Below are 25,490 nucleotides of genomic sequence, written 5' to 3' on the forward strand. Positions count from 1 at the left end.
TGGGTATATTTACGCAAAAACGTTAATCGTATTACAGCGTTTACATTAGCATAGAAACAGCAGCGTGAACTGGTATTATAATATAGAGTGAATTACATGCTGCAGCTTAAACAGTCATAGGCCTAATGACGACAGCATGGAAATTGAGAAGCAAAATCATTTTTAAAACATCCGACCATCAATAGTGATAAAAATGGTTAAAAATTGGCATATAAATGTATGATTTTGTAGTTGATTCTTTTGTTATTTAATCCATTGCTTTTCATGAACTTTGAGCTCGTTTTAGTTCATTTACATTTTCCTCTAATGCGCTGCATAAATCACACAAAATATACTTGGCCAATATATAGAAAATAGGCGTTCAACTATGATCAAATAGGGCTGCAGCCGCTGCACCTGTCACTCATCGTTTTGTAAATAATCGTTGCCTACAATGCAGCTCATGATTTTCTAGTGCAGAATCAACAATCATCTCTTCAAGATCAACTGATCAATCCCGTAATGATAATACTGAGAAGCTAATTCACACCATTAGTGAAATGTATCCTCGCCGTAGATGGGTTGTTAGGACTAGGTCCTACGCATACCTTAACAGAAGGCGTGGATGGACCACTGAATCTATCAACAAAAAAGTCCCGGGCTATTTTCTGGGTCATTTCCTTTTCAAACCCCAATAGAACCAATAAGTTCGCTTGGAACATAGACCTGCCTTTAGGCTTGTCTATCCGAGATAAGACCGAAAAACCACTCTCACAAACCGCACTACTGGACCCGAATGATGCCACAATAGCTTATATACATTCAAGAATGCCAGTTGTTGAATGTTGATTATACAGTTCTTTCAGAGTTTCAGTACGGTATTATATTGGAATCCTGGTCTTCTGCAACTTCCACATGGTCATATAGGAACTGTTTTGCGACTTGCAATGCCGCCTCTGGTGGAATAAGTTATCTATCTTCAGTTTCGTATATAGTGGATAGGAAAGAGCGATTCACGGTCCAAGAAGTTTTTATTTTTTCTTTAAAGGGCACTAACAGATGAGTAAAACCGTGAATTGTCTGCCAACCTAAGTTTCAAACTGCATGCATAGAAGCATACCTAGAACGCAAATGTCAAGGTGATTGTCCGGTACTTTAATAACGCTTAGTGGCAGTCAACTGCACAGCATTCTGGAGACTGATCGGCTATCACACTGCTTAGCTCAGTTGTAAACTGGTATAACCTACTCTGGATCTTACCAGCAATAAATCTCGAGTTTGTCTAACTCTAACACAACATTAAACACACTATGTTTACAATTAAACAACACAAGAAAATTGGGTATAAAACTGAAAAGTTAGCGAACAGAGCTAATTAACATCACTTTTTTCAGGGGGGCCAACATTATTGCAGGGGGGGCTTCGCCCCCCCTGCGCCCCCCCCCCCCCCCCCCACTTACGGGCCTGTGAAGTGCAGGCACAACACAATAAACAACTGGAAGAACAGCGAAAGACTGCACAGCACAGTGCACACTGCACAGTTATTGAGGCATCTGCTTCCACTTTGCGCATTGCGTTTAAGCTACCTCTGGAATATCAAGCTCTCAGCTTCCCATAGCTTGTGACCTGCCGCAAGTATTCGTGTTAAGGAAACTGCCAGGAAAATATTTTCTTAGTTCGAGGATCATCGTTATCTTGTGTCGTCACCGAGCCGACGATTGGCTGTCAATTTTTTTCACACATCATGTTCTACTGCCACTCTTTTTGCTTCTCCGATGCTTGACAAGTCAGCCCATTGTTTTACATTAGCTCCCCAATTTCGTCTCCTTCTTCTTGTGCACCTCTTTCCTTTCACCATACCTTCAATAACCAATTGATGTAGCTGTCCTGCCGACCCTCTCAAAATATGTTCCGCGAGTTTCATCTTTTGTTTTACTAAATCGTTTGCCAGTCTATCTTGCCTTACAATTATTTTTCTAATTGCTTCGTTTGCAATGTGTTTTTTATATGATATTTTTAATATTCTTCTGTGACACCAAAGTTGAAAAACATTAATTGTTTTGTGAATTTCTTTGTTGTAGGTCCAACTTTCACTTCCATAGAAACTTCCATGAAAACAAGAAGAATTATTTTTTGTGTATATCTTTATAGATACCATTACGTTGCCAAAGGAGTGGCCCCGAAACGCGCGGCGCTATTACAAGCCCAGTCTGAACTGGCGAGCACTCAGGCTATCCTGGACGAGGCTAAAGGAAAGCTTGAAGAAGTGGAGCAGGGCATAGCGACATTGCAAGATAAATATACACAATGTAAGTCTGCTGTAAGTGTTTGTGAGTCTTGTTATTTGCTTACGATAGTTTTGTTGTGACAAAATAATACGTTCTTGGAAACCCTTTTTGATTTATTTGTTTCATCATAGCACATGACTAGGGAACTGTGTTCCGACAGCTAGTGCGATTCGCTATTACCATAGCCATGGCCCCCTCTAGAGTCTGGCCTGATTTGTCACATTTTTCATTGAAACATTAACAGTCTGAGTTGCTGGCAAAATGTGGCAGGATACTCGAAAAGATAGCGATTGCTAAAGAAAAGTTAAAAGCAGTTGATTGATAAAAAGTTCGTGTGTTATTGTTATTTTAACTAGAGTTAACTAAACATGATGTATTTGCCACTCCCACATACTCAACTGGCTATTTGGTGTGACTTTTGATCAATGCAACCCAGCCAAGTCCAGCAGTTCAAACCACTGGTGATGGGTCTGTTTTCTTTTTGAAGCTGCTTAGTTGATAGTTAAAACTGAAAAGTATCTGGGCAGTTCAACAGGCATAGGTATACCAGAATAGGTTAGGCATTCACCAATTTAATCTTTGGGTATGTTTAACAGATGCCGTAATACCTTGCAGCTGTTAGAGTGCCTTGTCTAGTGTTTACTGCTTTAGCTAACATAGCCCAATGATATGTCAAACAAGTATGAATGTTTTATTTTGCCTATGCAAAAACTATACCATTTAAGTTTTTCCAAGCTTTAAAGTATGCCTAATTGCCTAACTGACAGGTGCTGATTTCATCATGAAAAAACTCATCATTCATCATTGCAGTCATTTTTGTGGTTGCTATTATGGCATGGTTTATTCAAAATGACATTTGTCTCTCAGTAGGTTTTATTAGCCATGCTTTTGTGAAAGTGATCACAATTGAAAGAATTAAATCAAGCCCCCAGATCTTTTTATGCCCACATTTTTTAAGTGGCTGCATGACAAGTGTTTAACACTGCACTGTAATAATAAAAAATTAAGAACTTTAGTTTTGCTCCAAGTACGGTATATTTAGACACTGGATCTTTTCAAGTTATTGCAAGTCAAATACTTTGTAATATGCATGAAAAATTGTAGTAACTTGACTGTATTTGGATTAAGTTTTTGCAGTGTGCTACACTTTATAAAAAAAAAATGGAGTGGGCAATTTAACGTAGGCTACAGTATTTTCTCAAAATTGGGCAGAATTCCATCTCTGGCAACCCTTGTATGGGAATGATAGCCACAGTCATTTTTATTTAGCCTTTTTGTAAACTGAACTGCTGTAAATTTTAACGTGCTGGTTATGGAGTTGTACTGAAAATGGTTCAATACCCGAAATCACGATATACCGGTACAACATGGTAATTTAGACTTGGACTATGGTAATTTAGACTTAGACTAAATCTACTGGAAATAAATAGGATTGAAGGAGTTAGAAATGCTTTTAAATCTGCAATGGGTCAAAGACTGCTCAATCAAGTTAGTCTTAACATAATATTAACATTGAAACAAATCTAACAAAATCATTAATGTTTTTACAAGTTAAAACACTTTTGCGGCAACAATAGCCAACAAAGTACCACTGTGTTATATTTACCATAAACAGCTTTTTGACATTTAGGAGCTGTGTTTTTAAAAACAAAAATACATGATGGATATGTTAAAAAGTGAGTCTACTAGAAAAAACTTTTTTAAATGCCATCGCTTTTTTAATTAAACTCGTTTGTGAACATCCTGAAGCAACAAGTTTATTTTTTGCTGGTAAGTGTTAGGCTGAAACATCGTCTCAAAAGTGGGGTACTTTTAAAAATCCTCGTTATAACAAGGTGCTTAGCGAAGACTTTTATCTAATTTTATTCGTAGTTCATAGCAATCACCATTTAGATGCAGAATTTTTGCTGTTACAGTTAATCAGGGCCATTACAAACATTTTTGAAAGTTATAATTTTGTATTTAAATGATTGTGTCCTTCCGTGGAAAGTTCATTCATCAAAAAAAGAACAGGAAAATAGAAGGGAAAGTTCAGTTGTGTGATGTTGAACAAAGGAATGAAGTTGCTTTTAAGCATATTCATGGTGATGGACCACTTTCTGGTGGTAGAAAGGCATTCCAATTTCTTAATAAAATATCAGTGGTTTGAAAATGACTCAGCATTTGACCAGGTTTTACTTCATTAATAAAGAAGCTTTGCCACATATAAAAACAAGAAGCAAAAACAAAGGAGTTCAAGAACAACTTCAAAACAAGACAAAGTTGAAAGAATTAATACTTACTACAAAAGTATTTAAGTGACATGTATGAACATAAAAGTAATTAGAAAGTTTTTGTCTACCACCTGTTCACCTCTCTCGTTATCCGTTGATGAAGTCAGAGTGACTGGTGGAGCTGGTATTGTTGGCATGTACAGATTTCAGTAGACCTTGGTGTTAAACCTCAGTGCCTTGGTGAGTATGTAGCTTACTGCATTAGGAGTGCTCTACTTTTGTTATAAAAATGCTGTAAGACTAAGAAGTGCTCTTCGTGATGAACAATGATGCATTGTATCCAAACCCTCCTACAAGATAGGAACGTGATGATTATTATACTTTTGTTGGTTTTTGTACCTTTGCGTTGTAGATATGTTCAAAACAATGTGTTAAAAAATTGGTATTAATTAATCAGCTGGGTACCACAACTGAGAGTGTTAATTGTCTTATGATTTTTGTATGTTACCTTTTTCTAGTCATTTCTTCAATGTATCTTGGACAATCAACCTGCACCTAATTATTGCATGTATTCTGAAATTGTACGTGCTGTGAAAAGCAACAAAGACAACAGTAGTTATTGTGATACCAAACACATTTGCCAACATGACATTCAACAATTTTTAAGGATTTTGTTTGTCATAAATAGAGTCTTTTTATGTATGACTGACAATCAGTTTGGCTTCAACTTCTGTAAGTGTATTTTTTTAAATCAATAGGTTAACTATCTTGCATTTTGCTAAACCCATTGCCTACACTTATTTACTGTATGTACTATATGTTTAGACTGTTCAAATGAATTTGACCAAGTAAAGTTTTCAAAGCTTGTTCAATGATCCGATGATATTTGTACAATTCTTGTATTTTTATGCAAAACAATGTATGATTGTAAAGTAGCGATACCATAATTCTCATCCCTTTGGTGTATGTGATGGTGTGAAGCAAGATCAAATATAAATCTTGAAATTTTACGTAGGCTATTAAATATAATATCAGGGGTGCAGCCAGCACAAAATTTCAGGGGTGGCAAATAAGTGTTTTTTCATATGTGAGTGAGCCTGGAGTGGCAACGAGATTCATCGAAGGTGGAGCACTCACTAGGGTCCTCCCCCAGAATTTTTTTAAAAATATATCTTAAAATTGCCATTCTTTCAGCCAAAATTGATAGTAAAACTTTGTCAAATGATCCTGTAATAGAGTGTGAAATGTTACTTTAAAATATTTCGAGGGGAGGCAATTGCTCCCTTTGCTCGCCCCCCTGACTACACCCCTGATAAACATTTATCATTACAATTTCATGGTCTTTCTTTTGGCTGCTGCATTGGCAATTATTTTTGTAGTCGTGTTGTGTGTATGCTAAAAAAAGACGTATGTTATTTTGCACCAAGTATTCAGGATCTTTTCTAAAGTTTGTCATTTCTGCAGGCAAACGTATTTAAAACGGTTATTATTTTATGTATGTTATTTTTTCCACACACCGTACTTGTTGTGAGGACCTATGTGATAAATAATAGTTTGCACTAATTATGCAGAAAAAGGAAACTTGTGAAAGAGAAATTCAGGTCGTACGTATATTTATTTGTGCATTGCCAATTGAAACTTTGAGGGGACCCGGAGTTTGGCTTGGTACCGGGCCCAATTATGCACTCAATGGCTCTGCCAAGACGTATTTTTTTATAATGTGCATTGAGTAAAGATCAGAAACAATCTACTGAATTGTAGAAAATGTTTATTTTCTCCGTTTACGTTAATGTTGATGGTTTGGAGAAAACTACTTCTGATAGAGGTTTAATTTCGTATTACAGTCGGCATTTATGAAGATTAATAACTATCAATCAACTCAAAGAAAGCTCACGATATCGTACAAAGCTTTAAATACTTATTACTAATAAAGGAAATGTTTGTTACCCTCTTACAATATTTTCTGAAAGAACTTTAGTTGTAGAAACTGCAATGTTTAAGACAATTTGAGTCAGCCTGTTAATTAAATCCTTCAAAATGTGACAAATCTGGCCTTATCTGCAGTGGGCCATGCCATAGCGAACTCGCAGCATCAGGCTAAAACAGGTCGTTAAAATCTATATTGTGAAGTAAGCAACGATCATGCTGCTAAAAGCGAAACTCAATCAATTGTTTTAGGTTGTTTTTGCCATTAGCAGACATTGAGTTAAATTTAAATTTCCCAATGTTTTCTTTCTGCAGGTGTGACAAGGAGAGAAGACTTGGAAAACAAGTGCAAGTTGTGTGAGGAGAGGCTGGTGCGCGCCCACAAGCTCATCACCGGGCTGGCTGACGAAAAAATCCGTTGGCAGGAAACCGTGATGTCACTGGATCACCTGATCGCCAACGTCATCGGTGACGTCATGATCTCGGCTGGCTTTGTGGCGTATCTTGGGGCGTTTACGGTAAGTAAAGATTTCTGTGAAAGAAGATTGGGATTGGCGCTTGAGGGATTGGCGCTTGAGCAAGGTACCTTCAAGGACAGTTCGCGGTGGCACTTCTAGTAAATGAAATAATTCACTGAACAACATTTCAACAAGAAAACTCTGCTCTGTCATTCATTCGTGCTTTTTTATTTCCAACCATCACAGCAAAAAACAGCATCACTTGCCATAACATGGCAGCAGGGGCCTGGAAAAAGATAGAAGCCACAAAACGCGAACGTTAAAGCGTGGTCGAGAGAGGGTGATTTACTAAATACAAGGATTAAGATACAGTCAAAAAATGTTGTCTGTAGACCTAATCTCGGTGACCGGCATGTGCTAATGGCCCAAAGCCTAATCAAGTACCTTGTGCGAAACTGCCCAGCTTAAGCTTTCCACAAAGCTTTTTCAAACCGACGAAAGATTCTTATAATCAATGAACTGCAGAATTCAAAAATATGTCAAGACTGTCCTTGTCTAAAATGACTTCGCAAACTGCATCGTGAACTTGTCATTGCAACTGGCTTTTTCAAACTCTAGCGAGTGAGTGTTTATTGGTGGTTGACCAGATTGGTGGGAGAAAGGAAGTTTACAGAACTATCTGCTGCCTGTATACAACCGAACTACAACGGTTCAACTGAAAGGCAATCCTTCGCTTTAGGTAGAGTCTGGACCAGTGACGTGGCTAGAAAGAAAAATTTGGAGAGGGAAATTGTCCCCAAGCCCTCACCCGTGGCTGCGTCCCTGAGCTAGACTCGATAAAAACTGGAATAAATAAATATTTACACAACTTTTCAATTTATTAAAAATCTCTTTCCTTCCTACAAATACTTTTTGTTCAACAGGGGGAGTACAGATCGGTTTTGCTCTCGGAATGGAAGTCCCACTTGGATGATTGCCAAGTTCCAAGAACTGAACATCCCACTCTGGTGGCGACTCTTGGTGATCCGGTGAAGATCAGAAATTGGCAGATCTTTGGACTACCGAGAGATAACTTGAGTGTTGAGAATGGTATAATCGTTCTCTACTCCCGGAGATGGCCGTTGTTCATCGACCCTCAAGGACAGGTTAGATCTACAATGAGCGCTGTAGTTACGCGGCATTTATGGAAAAGTAAAAATGTAGCAGAGGTGTAAGGTATCAGGTTTTCTGGACTCCTGCTCCCCTCCGACTCCGAAGTATGCGACTCCAAATCCACTTCTGCTTTAAATATTTGTAGAATATTGACTTCAAACTCCAATCCGACTTCAAACGCAAAACATGAACAGCACTTCAGATTTTTTAGCCTAGGCTACTACGTATAGCACTTATAACTTCCCTATCTCCTGCCATGCAAAGAAAGCATGTTTTTAAATGAAAAAATTACTGCTTAGCAAATAAACCATAGAAGTACGGTGCACAAAAATAAAAACTGCGCCAAGTACAGCGCAAATATTTGTAGGCTAATTGTGTATCAACTGGCAAAAAAATCAGACTCTGGCTCCAATACGGCTCCTGTTTTTGCCAAGAATTTCAAACTCCGGCTCCATTCCGACTCCTGCCTAAAACCAAGACTTCGGTTTCTAAATTCTTCAAAAATCCGTCTTCTGTACACTTTTGCAACATAGGCCTATGCGTTTATACGAATGAAATTTACTCAAACGCGCAACGTATTTACGTTTTTACGTTTAAACGTAACTATAGCCCCCTACATTGTTACGTACGAGTGTCATACGTCGTGTCATGTGATACTTTAAGGTTACGCAAAAGTAATCTTCAAATTTCGGTTTATTTTGTTCATAAAAGATACTGAGGCTGATGTTAAACAAATTTTTGTAGGCTAATAAATGGGTCAAACATATGGAGAAAGATCATGGTCTAGACGTCATCAAGTTGACTGACAAAGATTTTCTTCGGAGCTTGGAAAACGCTGTACGATTCGGCAAACCAATGCTATTGGAAAATGTCCTCGAAGAATTGGATCCCGCCATTGAACCGATCTTGCTTAAGCAGGTTTGAACCGGTCGAATAGATGACGAAATATTTCATAGTTGTTCTGAGAAAGCTTTTTTCATCGTTGAAATGCGGCTTTTTTGCTTAAGTAAAAAATTTCAAGCTGCAACTTCTAATACCGATGCCCAGAAAATGTTGTTTTTTTGTTGTTGTTTTTTCTAGCAGCGCAACTGATGACCTTAAGAAACTCTAATTCCTAAATTGAACTCAATTTTTTGCTCATAAGACAAAGTATTAAGTTCATGAGCTACAAGAGTCATCCTACCGTTTGTGCGCGGTTTGACGATTACTTTCTTTTAAGATCTTAAATACATTGAATTAGATTGTTTTTGATCAAAATCTTTTCACAGACTTTTAAGCAGCAAGGTGGCACGGTGATCAAACTGGGCGACGCCGTCATTCCCTACCACGATGACTTTAAACTCTACATCACCACAAAGCTACCCAACCCGCATTATACTCCGGAGGTTTCCGTTAAAGTTACCGTGGTTAACTTTACTTTGGCACCTAGGTCCATATGTGTAGAAATATGTTTTGACTTTTAGTCAATTTTTCATGTGAATTTCGTGAGATTTTATTGCGAAGACATTGACATACGCTATACAAGCATATTCTTAACTTTGATTTGTAAATATGCATCTGCGGTAAAAAACTTTTTTGTGTAGCATATTTACAGTTTTGCAGAAACAGTGTAAAAAGTCGATTTTTTTACAAATTAGGCTATGCCGTCTGCGAGAATTTACTTGCCTCAAATTTTCGGTGGCCGGTCGATTGGTCGAAAGACATTTGGTCGACAGTCAATTGGTCGACAGACATTTGGTCGACAGGACGTTTGGTCGACAGACAATTGGTCGACAGACATTTGGTCGACAGGACATTTGGTCGACAAGACATTTGGTCGACAAGACATTTGGTCGACAGACATTTGGTCGACAAGACATTTGGTCGACAGACATTTGGTCGACAAGACATTTGGTCGACAAGACATTTGGTCGACAGGACATTTGGGTTAGAGTTAGGGTTAGGTTAGGGTTAAGGTTAGGGTTAGGGTTAGGATTAGGTTAGGGTTAGTTAACCCTAAAATGAATCGTTCTTTCGACCAAATGTCTTGTCGACCAAATGTCTTGTCGACCAAATGTCCTGTCGACCAAATGTCTGTCGACCAAACGTCCTGTCGACCAAATGTCTGTCGACCAAATGTCCTGTCGACCAAATGTCTGTCGACCAAATGTCCTGTCGACCAAATGTCTTGTCGACCAATTGTCTGTCGACCAAACGTCCTGTCGACCAAATGTCTGTCGACCAAATGACTGTCGACCAAATGTCTTTCGACCAATTGACCGGGTACCAAATTTTCAGTGCTATTTCTACTGAAACAAAATATTTCGGAAGATTGGTGTTTCAAACAATCCTACCAAATAATTTGAAACGAATCAGACAGTTTCGATATTAGCCTATTTTGGTTCGCAAACGGTTTTTTATCTTTGTTTTTAGTGGACTACAAGACCAGCTCCTTGGTCGGGCGGTGGCGGAAGAGAGACCGGATTTGGAAGATGCGAAAAATCAATTGATTATCACCAACGCTAAGATGAGGCAGGAACTGAAAGACATCGAAGATCAAATTCTATCTCGGCTGAGCACGAGTGAAGGAAATCCGGTCGATAATGTTGAACTCATCGAGGTCTTGGAACAGTCGAAATTGAAAGCTCAGGAAATCAAGGTAACTGTAGCTGCCATTAAGAGAGATGAATTAAGATAATGCGTAACAATACTATTTCAATTATTAATAGCTAAGGGTAGTTATTTTGTCCACTAAATTAACTCAGAGGGCAATCATAGTCTGCTTTCCGCTTCTCAAGTATCTTCAGAAGTCTTGTTCCAGACTTCAGACTCTTCAGTTTATCACTCTGAAACAGTGGCGTAGACCCGCTGAACTAAATGTCCCCCGTCCGGTTAACTCAGTGTTTAAGTGCTCAACTCAAGATTGCGCGGCACTGGTTCGGCTTTCGGAGTGTGTGCTTGAGCAACGCATTTCAGGACTGCTCTATTCAGTGGTACCGAGTGGATAGAATAATTTCCCGGCAACAAAACTTCAACCACCATCGTAAAATTTCACTCGGTCAATCTCGATAACCGGCCCTACGTTAAAAGCCTCCAAGTATGCGAAACTACCAGGAATAACCTATCAAGGCTTTGTCAGTCCGAGGACAAAGATTCAAAACCAACCAGATGTTAAGTAGCCATTGTGTTACTTGGTCATCCATGCTACGTAGACCACGAGTCCAGCTTGGAACATCTCAGATTTTGCAGTTACCGACTTTGCGGACGAGTGGTTATTGCATTCGGTTCCAGTGTTGGTAGGCCTGAGTTCGATTCCAGGTTGAACCATGCCGAAAGATGACAAAAACGTTAGCGATTACGTTCTTTTTTACATAACGCAATGTGGATAAGTCGGGTAACAATGTGGTGACGTCATGAATATGTTGCAAAATTTGAATTGAGCCCTGTCGCTAAAAGACCTCGACAATTGTAGAACGACACATAGGCCTACCATTGTTATTATTAGATTATACAGTTGACGAGATGATCTAAAAATAATAATCTGTAGTAATGTGATGACATAAGTCTATTATTTCCATTTTGTTAAATTAGTGGTTGACCTTGTCACCCAATCGATACGAAAACAAAATCTTTTTTTTCATGCCACAAACGTCTTCTCGCAGTCCAAGGTGGTGATAGCCGAGCAGACGGAGAAGGACATTGACGTCACGAGATCGCAATACATTCCCGTAGCTGTGAGGACCCAGATACTTTTCTTCTGCGTCTCAGACCTAGCCAACATCGACCCCATGTACCAATATTCTCTGGAGTGGTTTGTTGGTATTTTCCTCAACAGCATCGCCAATGCGGAACGCGCAGGTGTTTGACTTTTGCTGCTTTTGATTAACTTTTTATTCAAATACTCTGTCCAGTATTTGGACTGTTTAAAGACAAGATCTGTAATTTTAGAAATGCTGTAACACACTGCCTTGTATAAGGCCTCGTTTAAAGCTTTCTCTTCAGCGAGAAAATACAAAATTAATCAATGAAGACGTCTTTTTGTTTTGTCAGTTAATTTTTCAACGTGAAGTCGAATATATTTGATTAATATATTCTGAAGTTCACCAAAGCATGTTAAACATGTTAAAATGAATCCATAGTTGTCATACGACGTTGAAATGATGCAAAAACGATAACTTTTGCTGGCTGGGCAAACATAACCATTGTAATGATTTTCTTCAACCATTAGATACGATCAATAAACGGATCGACAACATCAATGACTACAACACCTTCAGCTTGTACTCCAATGTCTGCAGATCGCTCTTTGAACGCCACAAGCTCATGTTCGCTTTCCTACTTTGCGTGAGTGATGAAAAACTGACATTTGTTAAGCACCATAAACCAGAAATAGAGTTTTTGACTCTATTTGGAAAGGCTTACCTATTTCATTTTTTGATGCTGATGCGAATTCGCTCTACGGCAAACTTTTGGGCTTGATCGTTCGCTATAATTTGTCTTTCCTAACTAATGAGAAATATGATGGCCCCAATTAAAATGATACTTTTTCAAACGTAAATCTGTAAACTCCAGTTCATAGGGTTGCCATTTTATTCGCTCCCATTGTTAGCAGACTCGCATGATCGAATGGTTTCTTCTTCATCAGTTTCATATCAGCTACATCCTCCCTCCATAACTTGTTCTCATAGGTTTCCTCATCCGTGACAAACACAACATCAAATCTATTTTTTTAACTCATCTCTATTACGTCATCTTTAACATTTCAGGTCCGCATCCAGATGCACGAGGGAAAGATCGACCCAGATGAGTGGAGGTGGCTAATCGCCGGAGGAACTGTTGTATCGCATCGTCTCCCTAATCCTTCACCGTCGTGGATTTCAGAGAGATCTTGGGGAGACGTACTGATGCTTTCGACTTTGGTTGGTTGGCATGAACAGAAACATAAACAAAATTATCAAAAGCCAGTTAATAAATTGACCAATAGTGTCCAGGAAAAATTCTGTTCCTCAGGTTTGCAGCATCGCCGTTCATATCAGGTAGAATCTAAACAATAACCGACTCCGATAGTTTGAGATTTTCAATCTGTAGTCATCGTTCATAGTAAAGTGCCAGGAGTGTACAACTGTACAAAGCAGAAATGCGTGCACTTCTGCACATTATGTTCATGGTAGTAGATAGCCTATTAGGTTACTTACGCACGGTATAACTGATCGAATGCGTGAAACAAAATTTATTCCATCTTGTCGTTTGATGTTTTTTTATTCTTTTAGTTCCCACAGTTTGCTAAATAAACAGACAATAAATTTCGATGCACAAACGCGATTTCTGTTATAACCAATTAGACCCAGAAAGCCGAAATTAGCCGCTGCAGTTTTCGTTTTTCACAAATTGTGAACCATTCTTCAATACAAACTTTATTGCGCTCGGTTTTAAAGAAATTATCTAAGAATAAACTTTTCTATTTCAGCCCAAGTTTTTGGAATTTGTCCCTGAGTTTGAATCTCATCTTGAAGGATTCAAGAACATGTTCGACTCAGCTGAGCCTCACCGGGAGCCTCTTCCAGGATCCTGGGAAGATTATCTCGATGATTTTCAAAAGATCATTGTTCTTCGATGCTTAAGAGCAGACACGGTCAGTAGGCTACATTTATAATAACGTAGGCTACCAAAAATAAAATACTATCCAAACATAACTGACAGTAGCCTAAGTCAAGAGGCTAATCCCCTCCTCTTACTAAATTTATGGAATCACTAAATGAAACAATTTACATTAGATAAATATATGTTAGAGAACAAGACATTGGCTACCTCTGAACACACCATATGAGCGGCACGGCTAAGTTTCTCTAAAGATAAAGGCTACTGTAGCTTCTTTACCTTTAATTCCTGAAAACTTTTCAGGTCACCAGTGCCATGCAGGATTATGTGGCACGTCACATGGGTCAGCACTTTATCGAGCCACAGTCGAGCGATCTATCGGTTGTCTTCAAGGAATCTTCCCCTGTAACTCCGCTTATTTTTGTCCTTTCCGCCGGAACCGATCCTGCGGCGGATTTGTACAAATTTGCAGAAGAGATGAGATTCTCAAAGAAGCTGTCCGCTATTTCACTCGGGCAAGGACAGGTGTGCCACATTGATGATACTATACGTCTTGTTAAACACCTTAACACCTTAATATTAACACCTTAAACTTTAACGCTTTAATATTAACACCTTAAACCTTAACGCCTTAATATTAACACCTTAATTTCATTGCCTTTGTATGATCGATTATGCGAGTCTTAATCTTTGGATGCTTTCTGGAAGCTCAAGCTTAGTAGTTTTGCACAGTTGTGGAAGATTTGAATCACTTAGCCTACTCTGGTTGGGTTACTGAGGTTGACGGCTCGCTGATCCCACTCGAACATTACCATGTAATGTTGGCGTCATTAACTGCTCCAGCTATTAGATGACACTTAGGCTAGTAATAGCTGTTCCTGAAAGTGCTTTACTCAACTTTGCAAGCCATAAGTTATTTTTACTCTATGGTCATCGTTTTGGTAAAAATTAAATGATAATATAAATGAAGTATCGGTTAAAACCATTATGTTGTGGTTTAAACGCAAGTGTAAAATATTAAAAAGATGCTCAGTGAAATTTTTATTACACCTTAACAGATTTTATTTCATTCTAGTGGAAAATATACTAAACAAGAATGGAGACATATGATTTTGTGATGTGTTTCAAATGTACAAAAACTTGTAGCTTATTAAGAATTCGAAGCTGTGTGTTGTGAAAGTTCTCAGTTCGGGATTGTTGACTCAAGAACAAAATTATTTATTTTGGTGTCCCACAGATAGTTTTCAAGCCATTCTTTTGAGATCAAGATTGCAACCCAAAAATGTGTGATAGCGTTAATAAAAGTGCCAGAATAAATTTCTTTCTTTTTCTTAAATGTAAAGAAGCAAAAAAAAGGGATAAAACAATTCAAGACATCTAAGATTGTTTGGGCTTAAGCCGAAAATGTACTAAGTATTATCGATACAAAGTGTTTATGTGTTAAAATCCTAAGTTTTTGTAGCCTATATTAATTTTTTTTTGTATTTTGGGCTCAATAGGGCCCTCGTGCAGAAGCTTTAATACGCAGTGCAATGGAACGAGGGAAGTGGGTGTTCTTTCAAAACTGCCATCTCGCTCCGAGCTGGATGCCCAACCTTGAACGACTAATTGAATCCATTGATCCCGACAAGGTATTGTTGTTACATCATCAGGGGCAGCGAAGTTAATCCCAAACATCATACGTCATGTCTTATTGTGCTTTATAAGCAGGCATAACGCAAGATGACAGCACTTCTTGCGCAATGAACGTCCTGCGCACGTATCCTTTGTAAAAACAGGATTTCCATTTTGACCATTATAAAAATAAGTCCCATACTTAGAGGAGTTTCGCGAGTCCTTGAACAACCAGGTTTGAACAAAAAGGTCTATATTTTGACTAAAAGGTTGTTTGAGTTTTAGGTAACGTTCGCGTTTTGTCGCTTATACCTCTTTCTAAACCTCTGCTATGTTTGGCATATATTGTTTTTCGTTGTGATGGTCAAAAAAAAAATGACCTGGGCCGTTTGAGACAAGTTGCATAAACGATTTTTGTTTAAAAACAATAAGAGTGGAGTTTTGACAATCTTCAACAACTATTCTTTCGGCAGTTGAAGATTTACCTTAAGTGGGCGGGAATGCAAGGAACCCACTTTTCAGGCATGTCTTTAAGTGTCTTGCCAAAGATTTCCTTGAGCGGTGTCGAACCGGCGCCCTTTTGAGTGCCGTATCAGGGCTCTCACCACTCGGTTATACTCCATACAGCCAACGTTGTCCGACTCATGGTAGTCAACGTTAATTTTCTCTGAACAGAAGCAACTTTGCAGGTCCACCGGGATTTCAGACTATGGCTGACGTCCATGCCAAGCGACAAGTTCCCGGTATCGATTCTACAGAACGGAAGCAAGATGACGATCGAACCTCCTCGCGGCATCAAAGCGAACTTACTGCGAGCCTATACAGCGCATAATGATGAATTTCTCAATTCCTGCTCTAAGGTAAGAAGGAAAGTTTTTAGTGACTTCCGAAATCATTTTACTTTAAGAAGAAAATAAACAAATGACAAATGCTTCTCGTAAAAACAAATGACTGCTTTTCTGCTCTCCTCAACTTTTGTTGAATAGATTTCAATCCAGGCATGCATCTTACCTATTTATGGACTCCAGCCAGTGGTGAGCTTTCAGTTTTTCAGAAAGATTGGCTTGCTTGATGTATGCCAAAACGAACATTCAACAGATAGAATCACAGCTAAAATTTTCAGAAAACAGAATTCAAGGCACTTCTCTTTTCTCTCTGTCTCTTCCACGGAGTTGCTATTGAGAGACGAAAGTTTGGCGCTCTGGGCTTCAACATACCATACGAGTTCACCAATGGAGACTTACGTATCTGCATATCGCAGCTTAAGATGTTTCTCAACGAATACGAAGACATGCCTTTCAAGGTAAGAAATAGTTCACCTGATGTGAAATCTTATTCCGCTTTTTTTTATTTAAAAGTTTCACTGCATGACCAATACTTCACATTGCGTTATGTTTTCTTTAGCTTCTGCGGTAGTTTATTCTTCTTTGTCATAACAGTGATGATTTAAGCATGTTTTTCAACAAGCTTCATATTAGAATCAAGAATCGTGGATCATTTCTTCAAGGAAATTTGTAAAAAAGGGCTATGCACCTACGTGTTGGTTAAATATAATTTGCTGTGACAATTCTGGAACATGCTTTCTTTCTTGCGAGAGATTTTTATGGTGGAAAAATCAAGATCAAAAATATCTGTAGAGCTATGATAGAACATTGTTATAAATTTATTCATTGGAGTAATTTTTAGGAAAACGTTGTTCATCATACGGTATTTTTGTCTGAAGAATTTCGACACAACTCGAATTCTTTGTAATTCATCCTATTAAAAACTTTCTTATCTTTAATATTGGTTGCATGCATAACTTTCACACAGAAGAGTGGTGCGGCGTAAGGAAGCTCTGAATTTTATGTTGCCATCGAGTTTGTTGTTTGTGCAACATCATCTTGTGTCCTTTGGCACATATATTCCACAACTGGATAAAGAATCGTAGAGGTTGATGTGCTCATTGCATGACTGTGCTACCAATGGGCCTGTAGTTATCTTCAAAATAAACTAGGTCAACCAATGGTAGCGTTTTGTTATCAAAACTCAAAGTGTTTGCATGATTTTTAATTTGCTAAGTTTTGACATGCTCAATTTTCACTTGCTTAATTTTAACTGGTAGCACGACAATTTAAAGCAGACAATTCAAAGCCGAAAATTCAAAGCCGTTTATTCAAAGCTGATGATTCAAAGACGAAAATTCAAAGCGGTTGATTCAAAGACGACGATTCAAAGACGAAAATTCAAAGCCGTCAATTAAAAGCGGATAATTCAAAGCTGAGATTAACGACAAAAAACAAAACAGAGAAAAGCCGACAATTCAAACCTAAAATAGTTCATAAGAAAACAGTTTCAATTTAATTACATACCAAAAGCCGACAATTCTAACAGAAAATAGTTCGCAAGAAAACTACATGCCAAAGTCGTGAGCAATTCCACGCAGATACTGAGCCGTTGTTCGAGCATCATACTGTTGCACAATGCGAAGGATCCGTTCATTTAGTTGTTCATATTTCCTTTTTCGAGATGGAGGATTGTGGCCTGCCACAAGACGTTCCATTAGGACTTCGTTATGTTTTTGCTCTTTCTTAGGAGCGTTGATGCAGCGAAAGATGGACGGACGAAAGCAACCGACAGTTGATTGAAAACCGATAGCCACCCTTCAATGCTATTGTCGGTACGATGCTCTCCACGCAAAGTGCGCTGATAAACATTCCAAAGTTCATTTGGGAACACAGCAGGTCTTCGATGCCCGTGGCGAGTTGGTCGACCAATCCAAGTGTCCTCAAAGTAATCAGCTACAGGTTGAATTCGGTGATTAAATTCGGTGATTAAATTCTTCATCTATCACTAGGGCTTGTAATGCGTTCTCAACGTCTTGTTCTGGTACAAGTGCTGCCAGGCTCCGCGCACTCATTGCAAACTTTCCATCATCTTCTTTATAAGCTGCTACCAATCCAAATTGCTGTATTTTACGCCAAACACATTGCTATAAATGGAAAAAGCAGCCCGTCAGTGAAGTTGCGGGAAAATTGTCTTGAATGGCATTGATTGCAGCCTTCTCAAAGTCTGTCATCCAGGACATTGGATTTATTTGAGGTCGAAGGTTTTTTATAGCCTGCAAAAGTCGACAATAGGTTTGAGCAGCTTTGTTCGGAAGAAGAGCATAGACAAGAGGTACAATTGTGCCTAATTCAATAGCATGGATGGTATATAGCTGTTGAAAGAGATGGCTTGGAGCTGTGCTAAACGTTCCATCAGAGAAATAGCTTTGACTCTGAGAGAGAAGTTCAAGGTTACGCTGGGTACTGAAGATGCATATGCGATCATTTCCAGGCCCAGAATCATAAAGCAGAAACACAGTACCATCATCCAATTTCTTGAATTCTAATGGAATTACCAGTTCTTCAGCATTTGACGGCTCCACAGGAATATTTTGTACTTGCCTTCTGGCTCGCTGAATGCTGCGTTTCAAAACACGTTCCTCAGGAATTTGAGCTGCTGCATTTGGATGCAAATCTGCTGTTGCCGCCGTAATGATTTGCTGAGTTGTAGCGTAAGACGTTGCTGCTTGCAACTTAACCTGGGCACAAACGTCCAAAACCTGCTTACGCTGACCATTTGGAGCGTGGTTACGTTCTCCAACAAATTTCACTGCCTTTTCATTGCAGACATGCATTCTTGCTTTGCACTTATTTTCCTTCCAATACTCTTCACACAACCAGAAGCTTAACCCCTCACCAAGCTTACTATCCCTGTCGTGATTATAGCAGTAGCCGCCATGGCATGCTTTATTCCTTCCTCTTTCCGTTTTCGTGAAAGAAACATCCATACTACTCCTTGTTCGACTTCTGACTAACTTCAGCATTGCAAAACGATGGACTTTTGAGTACAGTACGAACTCGCACTCTTATCACATCACAATAAGATTAATTAATTTCAATTATTGACTTTTCCAATCAAGCGGATTAATTATCGTCAACTTTGAACTGCCGGCTTTCAATTGTCGGCTTTCAATTGACCGCTTGGAATTGTCGTCTTTGAATTATCGGCTTTCAATCGACCGCTTTGAATTGTTATCTTTGAATTATCGGCTTTGAATTTACCACTTTGAATTATCGGCTTTGAATAGACGCATAACCATTTTAACTATCTTAGCTGTCGCTTGCTGACCTTATTGTATGCAAAGTCATCGTTGTTTTCGCTTGTTCACTACGACACTTCTGAAAGGTAGTTGTTAAGTTATCTTCCCAATGACGAGTCGTCTCACTGCCGGAAGGAACAACCGCCTGCTCTTCTCAAAGAGTGCAATTATGTATCTCAAGATCTGTAAAACTTGGACCGCTGTTGTGGTGACAACAATAAACGTTTACGTTTAAGTACAATATCAAAAGTGAGAAAAACTAACTGGTAAAGGTGATCAGGTACCATGACACTTCCTCAAATGGGCGATCAACCTAACACAGAAAGCAATCATTAAGAAAATAAATCAATAGTTTTTTTTTCAAGTCTAAACTTTAAACCATTTGACCAGGTTAACACTCACAATAGTATTTCAAAATTTTTTTTAATATAAATTATGTTGTGGAACCGGTTTTCTTCCTATAGGATTCATCAGCACAACTGGATCGAAACGAAAAAATTACAGAAGATTACTATCAGCACAACTAGCCCAAAAAAAACGCAAATTTACATGTTAAATAAATAAATAAAAGTCTCTGAATGTCCAAAACCTTCATATTTCCAAAACCTTTGTATTAAAAAAAATTTTGAAATACTATTGTGAGTGTTAACCTGGTCAAATGGTTTAAGGTTTAGACTTGAAAAAAAACTATTGATTTATTTTCTCAAGTACAATATTGAGCGCTCTGTGTTTTCACTCATATTGAAAAACATGACTTCATTTAGTGCTTAACCTACACCGCTGGTCATATCAACTATGGCGGACGGGTGACGGACGATTGGGACAGACGGTGCATGATGAACATACTGTCCGACTTCTACTGCCACGATGTTTTAGAAGTCGGCCACCAGTATTCGGCCAGTGGAATGTACAGGCAGATTGACACGAACAGCGAAAATAAGGTAAGTTGTAGGCTATAGTCTGACGTTGTCACCCTATAAATTTTAGCTTATATTTCTATGGCATCTTATTTGCTGAATTCAAGCAGTAGGCTACATTTTTCATTTTGGTGACATCTATTTAATTCGTTTGATCCTTCAAGTGCTCTTTTCCGTTTGGATAGGTGTACGTTGAATACATCCGAAGTCTTCCGATCAATGATACTCCGGAAATCTTCGGAATGCACGACAACGCGAACATCACATTCGCACAGAACGAAAGCTTTGCCACTCTAAATGCGTTAATCCATCTTCAACCTAAAACTTCTTCAGCTTCAGGAAGATCAAGCGAAGAGGTATAAAAGACTATTAGTTAGTAGATAACCTATCAAACTTTGGTTTTAGACAAGCGGTTACTATCTACAGTATCTTCAGTGAGGTTTTCTGTATAGTGCTAAACATGTAGGCTAACTATTGAAGTTGCACTGAATTTATTGCTTCATTTTTAAATTGATAGCTCCATAATTTCCAGTCAATCGCCAATCAGGCTATTTTAGCCAGCCTCTCCTGCCACATCTGCAATATTTTCTTGTAAGATTGATTGCTTAATTTTCCAAGGCAAGATAGAAACAGATCGTTATACTTTCCAGTTTAAATCGTTTTTTTTGTAAGGAGGAGTTCTTTCTTAGGTGGTTGAAGAAGTGACCATGACAATTCTGGCCGAAGTTTCTCATCCATTTAACCTTGAAGAAGTGATGAACAAATATCCGGTTTTATACGAAGAATCAATGAACACTGTACTTGTTCAAGAAGTCATTCGGTGAGTCAAAGAGAATATAACCACAGATGGTGATAGTATAAATATCTATTGCCTATAGTCTATGTTAGAAATATTCTGTTGTGTTGCATAGCTTCTTGGTCTTTCGTTGGCAGAATTTTGTTCATGAAAGCTTAGACTACAGATTTGAGAAAATTTAATAAACGTGTTTAGAATAACAGTATCATCTGAAACAAACGACAGTTATCTCTATGTTTTTTTTTTAAATTTATTTATAAATTTGAAACCGACATTTCGTCGCCTAATAGGTCCAATTTGAAACGTACCCACTTTGGGCTGTTTAAAAAATATAATTTCATCTGATTAACTTTTTGGTAAAATACTAAATTAATAATAAAATTTTGATAATAATACTAAAATTTGGAAGCTCTACTAGGCTGCTACGAATCAATAAACCGACGCAAGCTTTTTATAAATGAAATGGTACTGGGCCATGATGTTAGTTTTTATGCTTATTATGTTTTGGTTACATTTTGGATTTTTTTTATTCTTGCTATCCAATAACCAGTCAAATGGTTAGTTTAAAATTTAGCTGTGCAACGCTACTGTACTGGACACAGCATTGTGACAATACGCTACTGAATCCGTTATAAGCTGATTGAAATCATCTTATTCCTAGATACAACAGATTGCTCAGTGCGATCATTCAATCATCAAGCGATCTGTTGAAAGCTATCAAAGGGTTAGTAGTTATGTCAGAATCTCTTGAAAAGATGTTTAATTCCCTCTTCATCAATGAGGTTCCCGATCTTTGGTCTGGGAAGGTTAGTGAATAGATTAATTTGTTGATTCGTGTTGTCTGTTGAGCGTTTTTCTCCTAAAAAGAAGGATGTCTGATTTTAAGCTATTATGTCGATGTAAGTGGAACGACCTATCCGTCAACATCCGCTTTGATAACTTCGTTTGCAAACGCATATTTTTATCTACAAAGAAACCTTACATCCAGCAACGTTGATTTAACTGTTAATGTTCAGAGACTTTGAACCAAAATGCTATGTTTCAATGGAGTGTTACCATGAAATCAAATACCAAATATCTTACGATGCTTTTTAATTTAAATAAATGTTTTTTAAAGCATTTGTACAACAATCACAACATGTTTTAGAGACTATAATAACTGCATTTGATGTATTTTTTTTTTTAAATATATTTCACCAAACCAAGTGGTGTCTAAGTTTGTCTTATTTCTGCAGGCTTATCCTTCACTAAAGCCGTTGGCATCTTGGGTAGATGATTTACTTACGCGAATACATTTCATTCAAACCTGGGTCGAATCCGGTGTGCCGGTGGTGTTTTGGATTTCAGGATTCTTTTTTCCACAAGCTTTTCTCACTGGAACTTTACAAAACTTCGCCAGGAAGGAAGTAATCTCCATCGACACAATCAGCTTTGGTTTCGCGGTAAGTCGGGTGCAGGTGAAAATGGGGCAAAGCAGAATAATTTTCCAAATTGTCGTACAACTTTCGCTATATGCATGATACAAACATTGTTTAAAGGGACAATCATTTCTCTTCAAGTCTAGTATCTTCACATACCATATCATATTTTTTGTTTCTAAGGTACATGACTAAGTTCATCGCACAATTTCAAAATAAAATGCTTGCTCCGCTTTTCACAAGCGGATCGTCTGTTTTTGGGTATGCGATGAACTTCGGTTTCTCGTTAGCCTAAAATGAGATTGTTTAATCTTTTACACGTTGAATGTACACTGTACATCATCTTGTAATTCATTGTCTGAGCATTTGTAGTGTTAAGCCAATAACATCTAACCATGTTTTCTTTCTACAATATATCGATGACACAATCTACAAGAATAGCACAATCCAAGATTTAGAAAAAATGGCTATCGGGTCAATTTTAATGAAACTATTAGCATAACATTGCTTATTTCGATTCCTGTATGTCTCATTGAACGAAACTAGCTTTAATCACACTAAAACCTCTTTTGGGACACATCGGAACGGCGTTCCTTTTTGTCCCATCAGCAATATTCGGTTTTTCCTCAAAGTGTGGTTCTAAATAAAAGTGAAAAAACTGAAAATCCCCAAGATACAAAACGTGTGCTCAACCTGCATTCAGGTGTTCCTTTAAAACACTTCAATTTCAACGTTAACTTTGATAGCTCAACTACTTGGTTAAAAAAAAAGTTGATGCATTTGCGAACATGTCTCCTTGTAGTGCAGCATGCTAAAACTGAGATTTCGATTTAACTCAGCTGCCACGTAGGCTAGGCGAGCAATTGGACTTGAAAGATCTACTAACTTAATTAGTTGGTTAGTTTGAATCTGTATCCTCGAACTGAGATAGCCTTGGATAGGTTACTCTTGGGCCTTGGCTGTTTTGCATATATGCTACTTTGCGGCTACAGGAGACGCTTTGAACCTTTGACGCACCATCACTACCCTGACGTAAGGACATTACCGAGATTGACATAATAAAGTTTCCGCGTGTACTTGAATTGTTGTTGTCTGTGAATTATTTCATCCATTAGGTGCCGCTGAATGGAGAGCTATCATTGTAATAGATTGCTCAAGCGCACACCCCAAACGTAGACTTGGCTACTGCAAGCATACGCAATCTTCAAAGATTTTTCAACACATCTTCACCAACTGCCCTTCCTGTGGCGTCTTAAGAAACATTAGTTAGGTGACTAACAATGCTCTCAGTTAGCTCCGACACTGACGTGACAAGCTATGAATGAACTGGCATGTTTACCAGAATAATTCCAATAAATTTCACTGAAGCACATCGCCTTAGAATGAACAGGCAGTTTTGTGTTTTGTTTACACAGAGGCTTTGAAGAGCGGAGCGCCGTAGACCTGTTTCCAGCTTCAATAAACTATCAGCTTACGACTTTCACGTTTCTTTTAGAATTTAGAGCCTTGGCCTGTTCGAAGAGAAGGTTGATAAGCGATAGCCTATCTTTATCCACAATCTCGATAAGAACTGCGCCTTCAGATAATCAATGTTCACTGGAACGCCGCTATTGGATTTGCAATCACCGTTGGGCTATCTTGTTTAGGTGGTTTGCAACTGTAGGAACAAGGATATCCCTGTGTAGGGATTATTAGTTAGTCATCAAGGATTAGGCCATAAACTGGTGCGGGGACATTGTCCATATCGCTGTCACCACTAACCCGGGTATTTCGCAGGTTGTGAAGGAGGATCCATCAGAGATTGTGGACCGCCCCGAAGATGGTTGCTACATCCGGGGTCTACACCTTGAGGGGGCGAGATGGGATCATGAAACAATGCTTTTGGCTGAGTCCCATCCCAAAGAGTTATACACTGACATGGCGTGCATGTGGTTAATCCCTGTACCCAACAGGTAGCTTATTGTGTTTGAAGCAGACTAATGTTTTTGTTTACCGATTAGAATGCGGTCTAATAGTATAGTAAGATGAGAAAAGTCATCTTTGGAAACGAAAATTGTGGTGGTATACTGGTAGTGTAAAATCCCTGGTGACTAGGCTAATTGACGTCAAGTATCTGAGAACATGACGAATAGTGTCAGGCACGAGATGGAACACCACACCGACACTCCGTGTGCCTACAAGCATCGGTCATTTCATCAACTTGTTTTGCCTATATGACTTACCAGCCTTCGCCTGTGGCGAACATCAAGTGACACAGCTCTTCCTCATTGGCTAAAACAACGCTGAGATATTGCACTGGCTGCAATTGAAGGGCCACTTTCTGACTCACGAGCAAGAACGGCCAAATTAAAAACTGATAAAATGTTTTCGAATAAACTTCATAAGCTTACTTATATCATTGGATTGTATTTTTATATTCAATTGTTTGACACTACACTTGTTTCTATGACATCACAGGGTGATCCCGAACACAGGAATATACTCTTGCCCCATCTACAAGACACTGACCAGGGCTGGTACCTTGTCGACGACCGGCCATTCTACAAACTACGTCATTGCTGTCGAATTGCCAACGGACATGGAACAGAAGCATTGGGTCAAACGGGGAGTGGCAATGATCTGTGCTCTTGATTATTAAAGTTATTTTGTTTTTAGACAAGATATATTATAAGTGTTTTTTTAGGCTGTTTCTTCAATATGTGCAGAAAACTTTTAAATGGAATAAATTGGTATTTTAACAAGTGTAGTTATTGCAAGGTTCAATTTTGTTCAGATCTATTCTTAGGGATGTATTTCCAAGAAATAAAATCGATTCAAAGTGATGTTTACTCAGTGATTGAATTTTTATCCTCGGACTGGGAAAGCTTCTTGCATAGCTTAATCCTGGCAGTTTCGCATACTTGTAGAGGCTTTGAATCACTGACACAGGCCCGGTCACCGAGATTGGCAGAGTGAAGTTTCCGATTGTTGAAGTCTTGTTGCCGGGGAACTATTCCAACCATTAGATGCCGCTGAATGGAGAGCAG

The 25,490-nt window shown here is 38.5% G+C and overlaps 1 protein-coding gene across 1 annotated transcript in view; it reads left to right on the plus strand.

Annotated features, from left to right (window-relative positions):
• The window catches only part of LOC145783114 (dynein axonemal heavy chain 1-like), a 95,449-nt gene extending 70,243 nt beyond the window's left edge, over positions 1-25,206 (plus strand). The window contains exons 60-80 of the mRNA XM_082594888.1: positions 2,131-2,288; positions 6,722-6,924; positions 7,788-8,009; positions 8,761-8,934; positions 9,285-9,445; positions 10,429-10,654; positions 11,658-11,853; positions 12,224-12,339; positions 12,762-12,914; positions 13,463-13,627; positions 13,897-14,118; positions 15,093-15,224; positions 15,897-16,067; positions 16,331-16,510; positions 20,098-20,274; positions 20,436-20,606; positions 20,940-21,070; positions 21,708-21,852; positions 22,282-22,488; positions 24,241-24,416; positions 24,922-25,206. Of these exons, the coding sequence (XP_082451014.1) occupies positions 2,131-2,288; positions 6,722-6,924; positions 7,788-8,009; positions 8,761-8,934; positions 9,285-9,445; positions 10,429-10,654; positions 11,658-11,853; positions 12,224-12,339; positions 12,762-12,914; positions 13,463-13,627; positions 13,897-14,118; positions 15,093-15,224; positions 15,897-16,067; positions 16,331-16,510; positions 20,098-20,274; positions 20,436-20,606; positions 20,940-21,070; positions 21,708-21,852; positions 22,282-22,488; positions 24,241-24,416; positions 24,922-25,102 (3,667 nt within the window). The 3' untranslated portion in view covers positions 25,103-25,206. The remainder of the gene's footprint in view (positions 1-2,130; positions 2,289-6,721; positions 6,925-7,787; positions 8,010-8,760; positions 8,935-9,284; positions 9,446-10,428; positions 10,655-11,657; positions 11,854-12,223; positions 12,340-12,761; positions 12,915-13,462; positions 13,628-13,896; positions 14,119-15,092; positions 15,225-15,896; positions 16,068-16,330; positions 16,511-20,097; positions 20,275-20,435; positions 20,607-20,939; positions 21,071-21,707; positions 21,853-22,281; positions 22,489-24,240; positions 24,417-24,921) is intronic.
• The last annotated feature ends 284 nt before the right edge of the window (positions 25,207-25,490 follow it).

This window comes from Aplidium turbinatum, chromosome 14, assembly GCF_918807975.1.
Source record: "Aplidium turbinatum chromosome 14, kaAplTurb1.1, whole genome shotgun sequence".
Classification (NCBI taxonomy): domain Eukaryota; kingdom Metazoa; phylum Chordata; class Ascidiacea; order Aplousobranchia; family Polyclinidae; genus Aplidium; species Aplidium turbinatum.